This window comes from Pleurodeles waltl, chromosome 6 (genome assembly GCF_031143425.1).
Source record: "Pleurodeles waltl isolate 20211129_DDA chromosome 6, aPleWal1.hap1.20221129, whole genome shotgun sequence".
Taxonomy (NCBI): Eukaryota; Metazoa; Chordata; class Amphibia; order Caudata; family Salamandridae; genus Pleurodeles; species Pleurodeles waltl.
Window position 1 is genome coordinate 412,253,234 of NC_090445.1, and position 12,618 is coordinate 412,265,851.

General features: G+C 44.4%; 1 protein-coding gene across 7 annotated transcripts in view; it reads right to left on the minus strand.

The window, feature by feature from the left end:
• AMPD2 (adenosine monophosphate deaminase 2) overlaps positions 1-12,618 on the minus strand; it is a 353,387-nt gene that overhangs the window by 34,732 nt on the left and 306,037 nt on the right. For all 7 annotated transcript variants that reach the window (XM_069238351.1, XM_069238350.1, XM_069238353.1 and 4 more), the window contains 3 exons: positions 6,761-6,887; positions 6,332-6,495; positions 4,177-4,297 (listed from right to left, as the gene is read on the minus strand). In XM_069238351.1, the coding sequence (XP_069094452.1) occupies positions 4,177-4,297; positions 6,332-6,495; positions 6,761-6,887 (412 nt within the window). The remainder of the gene's footprint in view (positions 1-4,176; positions 4,298-6,331; positions 6,496-6,760; positions 6,888-12,618) is intronic.

The following is a 12,618-nucleotide window of genomic DNA, read 5'->3' on the forward strand; positions in this document are numbered from 1 at the left end:
GGGATTTGGGGAATGGCCACAGAAAGGAGAGGCAGAATCAGCCATTGTTGTGTGTGAGAGAGGTGCACACCCACTTACCAGGCCCTTAAGGATCCATGTTTGCAAGTGGATATTGTCAACATCACTATGGCAGCTTGCATGGTGATTGCTGCTGATGTGCACCAGAAGAAAGGACATGAATTAAGATGATTGTGCCTGTTTCTCTTTCTTTTTTCCCCGCTTAGGCCTCGATTTTGAGTAGAACAAAGCGGTATCCTCAGGTGGGACACTCCTCCGCACATTTACAAGTAGCCTGTTATTCTTGCAACTGGATATCCCAGGCACTGGAACACGTGGACCGATTTTACCAGCCAATAAAATCAAATGTGGTGCTCCCCGCTGCCTGGCATCACTGCCTCACGCCTCTCCTCTTTCCTTCACTGACAAGCTGGAAGCAGTGTGCCCACTCTTAGCAGTCCTTGCTGAATGCCATGTCCATTTACAGGATGCACAAAACCGGAAACAGGATTACATCCAAAGGTATCAGGTTGGTACTGAATCGGAGGTATTTTGGGAGTGGGTGGGCCTCGGAGGTCAGAGGGTGTGGTAAAAGACATTAGCTCTGCTGAAACACACTTTGTGTTTATAAAAAATTTCGAGATCCAGATAAACCAACGGATGGTCCCACTACTACTGGTACACACTGGCCCAGGAGCATCAGCAACACAGAGGCAATGGAATGAGAGCACCGGTAAAACCCGGGGGAGGACGGGAATATTGAGAGGCAAACAAATGGATCACTGGTTCCGTAGGTGCACCAGAGCCGCTGACACGCCTGGAATACTTGGTGAACAGTACTGGCACTTGAGTACAAGAGCTGGTAACCATGTTCTGCAAGAGACTAGGCCTGGCAAGGAGCTAAACCTTGAGGCAAGAAACACCTACAACACTCAATGGCTTCTGGGAATAAAAGTCTTCCTCTTCTTAGTCACATGAGGTCCTGACATGGGAGGCTGCATTCCTATTGTCATTCGCCTCGGACATGGCAGGCCCCAACAATTCCCCTTCTGCTTTTAGACACTATAATCAAATAATTAAGTAGTAGAAAATATACAAGGACACTACTGGCACAGCAGCACTGGAGTATGAGTAAGAACAGATAGTGCAGGAAGCAAAACAGGAAGAGAAGAGAAAAGCAGGGCAATAAAGGTGATGTAGCATCAGAGACCACGCAACAGTAGAAAACCTATACAAATGAAATGACTGCAAACATCTGCAGAAGTCTCATGAGCACTGTATGTGAGGCCATGGAAACTCACCAGTACAGGAGTTTTCAAAAATGTTCAAGGAGTGATCCTCATATTAGCTGCAGAGGTGGGAAGGAAAGAAGAGGCTTGATACACGCCAACCAAGCTGCCTCAACTCCACAATTTAGACTATTCAAAGCATGGGAGAGTGAAAGACTCCTTTAAATATTGCTGGCTCCCTCGCTTCAGGTAGCATCATCAAGCTAAGGATATAATCCTGCCAGGAGTGCTGGGGTATGCAGGGCTCAACGTTCACCATACAATCCATCTACCTACATCACACTTTATGGTCTAGATGGAAATAGATTTGAACTAACAAACAATGTATCTTAAAAGGTTACAGGGGCCTGGAGGCAGCCAGAAAAAATAAGAATAAAAAATGAGTAAAAATCATCTAAAAATGGCCCAGCTGGCATCAAAACCTCTAAACTACTAAAAATTCCAAAATGTTAAAAAGAGGAACACTAATGAAAGAGTAGCTATGAAGGCTTCTTGGTGTTTACCAGATGTCCCCAGTGAGATTGGTTTGCAGCCAGGCAGCCATCCGTACTTGCTTGAACCACCAAGGAAAATTACAGAGAGACGCACTTGGTATTGTGAGAGGAGCACTGGTCTCCTTCAGGGAGCCTTGCTAATCCAGGTCTTCGGAGGATAGGCCAATGATACTAGGTCCACATCACATAGCAACAAATGACATAAATGCTAAAGGAGTTTTGCTTGCACTTAAGGTGTGGTAGTAATTATAACAATTATAGCAAGGAAGGCAGCGAGTCTCAGTGCCTAAACTAGTCCGGCGATTCTCTCATAAGCACAAGCAGGATTTTCTGTGGTACCTGTAACGATTTAAGCTTGTGTATTGACAACAGGCCATCACAGAAGTGGTAGACTTGATTTTTTTTTTATTGAACTACCCTCCATGATTCAAAAATGCAGAAAATCGTACTGAAATTAGGGCAAATGTACACCGAATCATGCAATATATGCTATGCCTTATACTGAGCTTAAAATAGCTATTAACCATGAAGGATTAAGGAAATAAGCAAATGTACCAAAAACATTTTCTAGACCTTACAAGAAGTGAGCATGGCCAACTCCTAACTCCAGCCAACATCCACACCTCTCACACTGTGTGTCTCAGTCCATAGTTACTTTACTCCGACTATACTGACCAAACAGGAGAGAATTAGAGGTAATCTGGGAAAAACGGACAGCCTTGTCCCTGAAGGGTCATCTTAAATCTCTATTTCTCGATAGGCATTTTACAAATGTCTTCTAATTAGGGTATACTCTAACAAGTTTAGGTACTTTAGGTAGAACCCTTTCAGGGTACTCCATACCCTGCTTTGTTAAGATCCTTCACTCTCCTAGTTTGGATAACAGTGTATCCAAGGTAGAAGACACTTTACCCCGAGATAGGTAGTATTTGCCATAGAAAAGAATAAGCTTTTGGGCATGGTATACGGCCCACATGACAGAGATGCACACATGTTGCTGGAAAAGCTCCTCATTGCCCTGGAATGAGGAAGTTTGCAAATCTGGTGCTCCTCACTGCCTTCAGATGCATCAGTGGGTGGAAGTAATGCAGCCTTGAGATGAAGAGGAGCCATGCAGTCTGCTTCCTGCAATAGTGACATGGCTACCTGCAGCTTATTATTTTGAAAGCAGTCAGATAGTCTCGGCTGAGAGTGTGTAGGCTTTAAATAAACTTTAGCATCCCATCATCCATAAAAATACGGACGTATATGAAGCACAGAAATGCTGCCACTACTTCCTGCAGGTGTGGCAAAGCTTCACAAATGGCTTTGGCATTTCATGGCAGGTGGTATCTGAACTGATTTCCCCCCAATTGAGAGGAAAATACCGTGTCTATCTCTGATGGGTGTTGTGTGTTTGGAGGAAAGGAGAGAAGAGTCATTAATTGGAGGGACAGGAACCAAGTAATACTACTTTAGCCCCAAAAGGATGCTGTCCATTGGAGAGCAAATTCTAGTGGTGCCCCTGTGCGTCTTGGTGAAACCCAGACACTCGATTGCAGGTATGTCAACATAACTGAAGGCTGGTGTCCACATGTCGACTGATAGGGTCTGCTGCATCTAAATCACTGGGAAAGCCCACAGTGGAGATGTATTTTCACTACAGCACCATATCTTCTACCTTTTCCGAGTTTATTCCGGAAGATGCTGAATCAACGTCTCCATTTCCTCTCAGTGGAACCTATCATAATTGTACAATAAGGTTTGCATATTGGCAACACACCTTCACAGAACTGGTAAGAGTTGCAATGTGTTAAAAGGAAAACTATGTTTGCAGAAATTGCCTCAAGTCAGGACAAACTTACACTGAATCATACAATATCTTATATGCCAATGAACACACTAAAAAGAGCTATTAACCCTCAAGGATGAAGGCAGTAGGCAAATGCATCAAAAACACTTTCCATATCATGGCCAACTCTTAAGTCCAGCCAACATCCACACCTCACACACTGTTATCCGTCCATGGTTACTTTATTCAAACTGTATTGACCAAAAAGGAGATAATTTGAAGTGATTTGGAAAAGAAAGCCTTGTTCCTGAAGAGTCATCTCACACCTCTGCTTCCTAACAGTTATTTTACGTCTGTCTTCAGTTAACAGGCGCAGAGCAAGGCATGGACCAGCACTGATCTTGCCCCTATAACCTCAGACAACTTTTGAGCTGAAGAACCTCATCAGCAACATGAATCTTACAAAATGTGCAGGGAATCCTTGTCCATCTAATATTGTAAACACGTTAATGCGAGGATAATCAAGGCTGTACAGATTAAGAGTACTCATCTTTTGCAAGTAATACAGTACTGGTCCCCAGTCTCCGTCCCATTCCTACTTCAGAAGGTCTGGTGTGCTCCTTACCTTCCGCAGCAAGAGTCCGTGAGAGATATTCTCAGACAGCATGAAGCCGGACACCAGGTGGTGGATGGGACCTGCCTCTCCACAGTGAGGACGAAGCACAAAGGTGTGGAATCCCCGTTTACTGAAGAGAAATAAAGACCACAGTCGAGGGGAAGGTAAGCAGTCAGTGTCATGTTCTTAAATATGTTTACTGGCATGTAACATTAAACTGTGTAAGAAACATTGCAATGTACATTTCCAGGATTGCTTGTTACATAGCATATTTGATGATTCTTCACATCAACAAAACATTTAACTCAGCAGAGAGACACAACAATCTCCTTATTTAGGGTAGTCGGCCGGTTTACAGCGGAGTTAACAATGGGGCATCAAACCAGTTGCAACAGAAGCTATTGCATCATCAGTGTCTTGGGGTTCGAACTAGGCCGTAAAATTCAAGTGGGTACTGCGGTGCAATGTTGGCGGGTGTCACGCCAGAGAGTGGAGCCATCAGATAAACAGTCTAACGCGTAAATACAGCATCACATTGTTACCGTTGCAAACTGTGCTCGATGGTCATGTTGGGTTTTGAGGGGCATGGACACCTGGTCAGGGTCTTCAGTGTGGCCATGTCTGGGTGCTGGAAAGTCACAGGCCCGGACTGGGAATCAAAAGAAGCAAATAGTTCAAACCTGCCCCGCCCCCTTCCTCCTGCTCTCTCATGTCTCTTCTCTCTTTCCCTCATCTCCTGAAGCCCCCACCCCAACCACGGGAGCTGGCGAGAATGACAGAGGCACCATCAGCGTCCCGCTACCCTAAAAAAACACAATCTTGAAAGGCTCCAGCTCACCGGGGCAATGCCTGGTGGGATAAAACGGGCAGCCCGGGTCTGTCACGGAATGTACTCTGAGCTGCACAGCTCATCATGGGTGGCAGTGATGTAGGGTTTCCATATGAACATGCGGCAGGTGTTTCAACGCAGTCCTGTTGCTTGTTCGAGAGTAAAGGACTAAACTTATCAGTTCATGTTCTTCAGGAGACTTATGTTGCTCAATTGGTCCAAAGTTACACTTTTCCCTACACAAGCTGTGTATGCAAGGTAACCGCATTTGGACTAGGAAGTGGGGTAAAAGGACATTCCTGCCTGTGCAGGTAGCTCAGATAAATGGGATCGTAGTTCAGGACGTGCATATTGGGAGATGAGAGCTACGCTGGAATACACTAATGTGTACAGGCCATTTGGGGTGCAAAGAAACAAATTCCCTTCCCCACCACTAGATGGCAGAATAATGCATAGTTTGTGATTCCAGAAAAGGTTCTTGTTGGAAAAAACACTCCTAGTAGCCTACCTGGTCAGGCGGGAAATAGGTTCAAGGCAAATGGAAGGCATACATAATCAGACTGTGAAGGAATTTCAACGTGGACATGTTGCTTGTTGTATGATAAAGAACCACTCATCTCACCAGTGGAGGTGGAGCAGGATAGTCATGTTGTTTGTTGAGAGTGCAGAGATGGACTTTTCCCCGCACAAACTATTTACGGTAGCCATTGAAGGAGCAAGAGTTGGGGTGTGGGCACATTTTTTCCGGGTCAGGTGGGTAAGTTGGCCATCCTGGGGGAGTGGTGTTCGGTCAGGGCAGCCACGTATGATGCAGAGACACGCTAATATGTGTACAGGCTAATAATAATAACCATGACAGGTACCTACTACTCAGGTGTCTAATGACTGATACGCTGGGAGAGTGCATACACACTGTTGTGCTGGCAGAGTGTTCAGTGTGGCTATGTTGGAGGATGCAAAGCTACGCTCTTACAAGCACATATATGATCTGGGTACACTCTTACATGCACATATCGTTTAGGGCCAGCAGGAAAGGCAGTGTAACTTTGTTTGTATGGATGTTCAGAACAGCTAGTTAGGGGCCCTGCTTATAGTTCAGGGTGGTTGTGCTGGTGTAACTGCATAAACAGGTGGCTCACCGTGGCCACATTAAGTGGTTGCTCTTTTAATGACACAGATGGTTCAGGATGGCCATGTTGTGGTGGGGGTTGCATACACATTTACTATCTATGCACCTGTTTCAGGACTGTCGTGTTGACTTGGGTGCATACATACATCTCTTACTTATGCAGGCAGCTCAAGACTGCCAGGTTGGCGCTCACACACACCTCTTACCTACGCAGGTGGTTCAGCACAGCCATGTTGGCATACATGTAGTACAGATAATAGGAATATGGTGGATTGTGTTCCTCGGCCCATTGCTCTGGAAGGGGGCTGTCCATGTTGAAGATGTGATGCTCCGGCTTGGATTCATCGTCCACACTGTCAAAGCCGTCCACCTGTCCGGGGGCAAATAAGGAACATAATCACAGTCACATATGCAGAAGAAAGGAGGACTAAGGGGTTACAATCCACCTATATTTATTCAAAAAGAAAATCGTTTATTTCTGCTGAGGTGCCGGATCAGGTTTTATCTGAAAGAATTGCTATGGGAAAATCCGAAAATAATAGGGACAGCATCTGTTGTTACTAGCCTCTTTGAAATTACGAGGTTACTTGTAACGAGGTTCCCAATCTCAAATGGGTACAGGCCGAGGAACTCACGTGCTCTAAGAAGAGGTGCAGCTCTGGGTGGCTGGCAGGGTTAACTGTGGCCTCAAACAATGGCATGAAAATGTTCGCCAACATCTCCTGGAAATTGGCCAACTGCTTCTTTGAGCGATAAACATCACTGGGAAAGAAAAACAGAATACGTGAGCGGGTACAGAGGAGAGACAGAAACATAACTGAACATAAAGCAAGAGGTAGAAATAGCAAATGGAGGATGAAAAAGAGAGACTTGAAAGGAATGTGCAGGGGCGAAGAAGAGAGACCGTGAGAAGGAAAAGAGAGGAGAAATAAAGTTACTGCTAGAAATAGAAAAGGAGTTGAGAAGCAGGTAGGTTAGAAAAGGGCAGAAAGATAGGTTGAGAAAATGCTGGTATTGGGGTTGAAAGTATCCCTCTTTTTTATTAATGCTGGTGCTGGCCCTATACTGCTCTGAAGGAGCACACCAAGCAAGTCAGTTTCATATAAATAAGACCAAACAAATTATTTCACTGCATAAACTTTCAAATATATTGACGGAAAAGCTACTGATTGTACATATGATGAGTAGGTACTCATCATATGGGAAACGTCCTAAAGAATTCTTCCTAAACAACGCAGACGTTTCCCACGCTAGCGGAACAATGCTTACCTAAACATCGTCTGTCTTTTTCTCTGCCTTAACCATGCGTGGTTAAGGCAGAGAAAAGGCAGAGAAAAGGCAGAGAACGGTCTAGTGGATTGGGAGAGGACGTGGTGAGGTAAGTGGGGCTAGGGCAGGGTTTGGGGGTAGTTTTTAGGGATGGGGATGGCTTTAGGACTTAGGGTGGGTGGGGGTTCGGGGTAGTTTATTTTTTAAGGGCCATGTGGGGGAAGTTGGGGAAGTTTATTTTTTAGGGCTCAGGGTGGGTGGAGCGGTCGGGGTAGTTTAATTTTTAGGGGAAGGGTTAGGGGGTAGTTTATTTTTTAGGGGCGGGAGTTGGGTGGCGGAGTAGTTTTATTTTTATGAGCGGGGAAGATTTAAGGAAAGATGGGAGGAGAGGAGGAGGGATTGGGAGAGGAGGCGCTGAGGTAAGTGGGCTGGGGCATGGTTTGGGGGTCGTTTTTAGCGGTGGGGGTAGATTTTAGGCTTAGGGTGGGTGAGGGATGGGGTAGTTTGTTTTTTAGGGGTGGGGGTTGGGTAATTTATTTTTTAGGGCTCAGGGCAGGTGGGGGGTGTCAGTTAGTTTATTTTTTAGGGGTTAGTTATTAGGAGTGAGGGAAGGTTTTAGAGCTCAGGGTGGGTGGGGGTATTGGGGTAGTTTATTTTTTAGGGGGTAGGGAGTTATTAGGGCTCAGGGCGGGTTGGGTTAGTTTTTTCTATGTAAACAGGCGCCAGGTTTTTTTTTTTGGAGGGGGGTTTAGCCATTTGGGTAGTTTTGGGCCTCAGGGTAGGAGGGAGGGTTGTTTTTTTTTAGGTTAGGGGGTTGTATGACACAACCACGCATGACGCTTCCACATATGCCTTTAACTAAGCATAGGTTCTCCGGGCATGGACACAGATAGACACCCACCCCCTTTCAATACTGAAGGCCAGTGCTACCGAGGTGGGCAGTCCCATACCAAACCAATATCTGGGTTAGCTGATGGCCTGTTCCAGTAAAGTTGGTGTCATTGGATGGGCCTGAGTGGAGGCAGTCACTTGTAAAATAAGGAAAATGTCACTTACCCAGTGTACATCTGTTCGTGGCATTAGTCGCTGCAGATTCACATGCTGTGCACATCCCGCCATCTGGTGTTGGGCTCGGAGTGTTACAAGTTGTTTTTCTTCGAAGAAGTCTTTTCGAGTCACAAGACCGAGGGACTCCTCCCATTTCGACTCCATTGCGCATGGGCGTCGACTCCATCTTAGATTGTTTTCCCCGCAGAGGGTGAGGTAGGAGTTGTGTATGCTAGTAATAGTGCCCATGCAATGGAGTGAATGCGTATGTACATAATAAAGTTTCAAGTAATCTATTTACAAATGTACAAATGTTTAAGATCTACTTCTAAACGGCTACAGGCTCCCGGGGAGGCGGGTGGGTGCATGTGAATCTGCAGCGACTAATGCCACGAACAGATGTACACTGGGTAAGTGACATTTTCCGTTCGATGGCATGTGTAGCTGCAGATACACATGCTGTGCATAGACTAGTAAGCAGTTATCTCCCCAAAAGCGGTGGTTCAGCCTGTAGGAGTTGAAGTAGTTTGGAATAATGTTCTTAGTACAGCTTGACCTACTGTTGCTTGTTGTGCAGTTAGCACATCTACAAAGTAGTGCTTGGTAAATGTATGAGGCGTAGACCATATCGCTGCCTTACATATTTCGTTCATTGGAATATTTCCTAGAAAGGCCATGGTAGCACCTTTCTTTCTGGTTGAGTGTGCCTTTGGTGTAATAGGCAGTTCTCTTTTAGCTTTAAGATAGCAGGTTTGAATGCACCTAACTATCCATCTAGCAATGCCTTGTTTTGAAATTGGATTTCCTGTATGAGGTTTTTGAAAGGCGATAAATAGTTGTTTTGTCTTTCAAATTAGTTTTGTTCTGTCAGTGTAGTACATTAGTGCTCTTTTGATGTCTAATGTATGTAGTGCTCTTTCAGCTACAGAATCTGGCTGTGGGAAGAACACTGGTAATTCTACTGTTTGATTCAAGTGGAACGGTGAGATTACTTTTGGTAAAAATTTGGGATTTGTTCGTAGAACAACTTTATTTTTGTGTATTTGAATAAATGGTTCTTGAATGGTAAACGCTTGAATTTCACTCACTCTTCTTAGAGATGTGATGGCAATTAAAAATGCAACTTTCCACGTTAAGTATTGCATTTCACAAGAGTGCATGGGCTCAAAAGGTGGGCCCATGAGTCGTGTTAAGACAATGTTGAGGTTCCATGAAGGAACTGGTGGCGTTCTTGGTGGTATAATTCTCTTTAGGCCTTCCATAAACGCTTTTATGACTGGTATCCTAAATAATGAAGTTGAGTGCGTAATTTGCAGGTAAGCTGAAATTGCAGCAAGATGTATTTTTATGGAAGAGAAAGCTAGTTTTGCTTTTTGCAAATGTAGTAAGTATCCTACTATATCTTTTGTAGATGCGTGTATGGGTTGAATTTTAATATTATGGCAGTAATAGACAAATCTTTTCCATTTATTTGCATAGCAGTGTCTAGTGGTAGGCTTTCTAGCCTGTTTTAGGACCTCCATACATTCTTGTGTGAGGTCTAAGTGTCCGAATTCTAGGATTTCAGGAGCCAAATTGCTAGATTCAGCGATGTTGGATTTGGATGCCTGATCTGTTGTTTGTGTTGTGTTAACAGATCTGGTCTGTTTGGTAGTTTGACATGAGGTACTACTGACAGGTCTAGTAGTGTTGTGTACCAAGGTTGCCTTGCCCATGTTGGTGCTATTAGTATGAGTTTGAGTTTGTTTTGACTCAACTTGTTTACTAGATATGGAAGGAGTGGGAGAGGGGGAAAAGCGTAAGCAAATATCCCTGACCAGTTCATCCATAGCGCATTGCCCTGAGACTGATGTTGTGGGTACCTGGATGCAAAGTTTTGGCATTTTGAGTTTTCTTTCGTTGCAAATAGATCTATTTGTGGTGTTCCCCAAATTTGGAAGTAAGTGTTCAGTATTTGTGGGTGAATCTCCCATTCGTGGATCTGTTGGTGATCCCGTGAGAGATTGTCTGCTAACTGATTCTGAATTCCTGGAATAAATTGTGCTATTAGGCGAATGTGGTTGTGAATAGCCCAATGCCATATTTTCTGTGTTAGGAGACACAACTGAGTTGAGTGTGTCCCTCCTTGTTTGTTTAGGTAGTACATTGTTGTCATGTTGTCTGTTTTGACAAGAATGTATTTGTGGGTTATCATGGGTTGAAATGCTTTCAGCGCTAGAAATACCGCTAACAGTTCTAGGTGATTTATGTGTAACTGTTTTTGCTGTACGTTCCATTGTCCTTGGATGCTGTGTTGATTGAGGTGTGCTCCCCACCCTGTCATGGAAGCATCTGTTGTTATCACGTATTGTGGCACTGGGTCTTGGAAAGGCCGCCCTTGGTTTAAATTTATACTGTTCCACCATTGAAGCGAGATGTATGTTTGGCGGTCTATCAACACCAGATCTAGAAGCTGACCCTGTGCTTGTGACCATTGTGATGCTAGGCACTGTTGTAAGGGCCGCATGTGTAACCTTGCATTTGGGACGATGGCTATGCATGAGGACATCATGCCTAGTAGTTTCAGTATTATTTTGACTTGTACTTTTTGTTTTGGATACAAGGTTTGTATTACATTGTGAAATGTTTGTACTCTTTGTGGACTTGGAGTAGCAATCCCTTTTTCTGTGTTGATTGTTGCTCCTAAGTATTGCTGTGTTTGGCACGGCTGCAGGTGTGACTTTGTGTAGTTGATTGAGAAACCTAGTTTGTGTAGGGTTTCTATGACATATTTTGTGTGTTGTGAACACCGTTTTAGCGTATTGGTTTTGATTAACCAATCGTCTAGGTATGGAAACACATGTATTTGCTGCCTTCTGATATGTGCAGCTACTACTGCCAGGCATTTTGTAAAAACTCTTGGCGCAGTTGTTATTCCGAATGGCAACACTTTGAATTGGTAATGTATCCCTTGGAATACAAACCTTAGGTACTTTCTGTGTGAAGGATGTATTGGTATATGGAAATATGCATCCTTTAGGTCTAGTGTTGTCATGTAGTCTTGTTGTTTGAGCAGTGGGATTACGTCTTGTAGAGTAACCATGTGAAAATGGTCTGATTTAATGTAGGTATTTAATGTTCTGAGATCTAGTATCGGTCTCAGGCTCTTGTCCTTTTTGGGTATCAGGAAGTACAGCGAGTAAACTCCTATGTTTAATTGATCTTTTGGTACTAATTCTATTGCTTCTTTCTGTAGCAATGCCTGAACTTCTAGTCCTAGAAGATCTATATGTTGTTTTGACATATTGTGTGTTTTCGGTGGGACGTTTGGAGGGATTTTGAGAAATTCTATGCAATAACCATGCTGGATAATTGCTAAGACCCAAGTGTCTGTTGTTATTTCCTCCCAATGTGTGTAAAACTTGGTTAGTCTCCCCCCCCCACAGGTGTTATGTGTTGAGGATTTGTGACCTTGAAGTCACTGTTTGTTTTGAGGAGTTTTGGGACTTTGGAACTTTCCTCTGTTTCTCCTCCTCTATATTGTCCCCGAAAACCTCCCCGCTGATACTGGCTCTGGTAAGTGGGCTTTGTTTGTGAGGTTGTGGCTTCTGTGGTTTGCCCTCAAAACCCCCCTCGAAATTGTGTTTTTCGAAATGTGCCTCTGCTCTGCGGGGAGTAGAGCGCGCCCATGGCTTTGGCCGTGTCAGTGTCTTTTTTAAGTTTTTCAATTGCAGTGTCCACCTCCGGCCCAAACAACTGCTGTCCGTTGAATGGCATATTCAGCACAGCTTGCTGTATCTCTGGTTTAAATCCTGATGTACGCAGCCATGCATGCCTCCTTATCGTTACTGCTGTGTTGACAGTTCTAGCAGCTGTGTCTGCAGCATCCATTGCTGATCGAATTTGATTATTGGAGATATTTTGTCCCTCTTCGACCACTTGCTGCGCTCTTTTTTGAAACTCCTTTAGCAAGTGTTCAATAAGGTGTTGCATCTCGTCCCAATGGGCCCTATCATATCTGGCTAGCAAAGCTTGCGAATTTTCAATACGCCACTGGTTTGCTGCCGGTGCCACCACCCTTTTGCCTGCCGCGTCTAATTTTCTACTCTCTATCTGGAGGTGGCGCGTCTCCTGAAGTATGAGAGTTGGCTCTTTTGCGCGCTGTTCCAACTACAACAGAGTCTGGTGATAGCTGTTG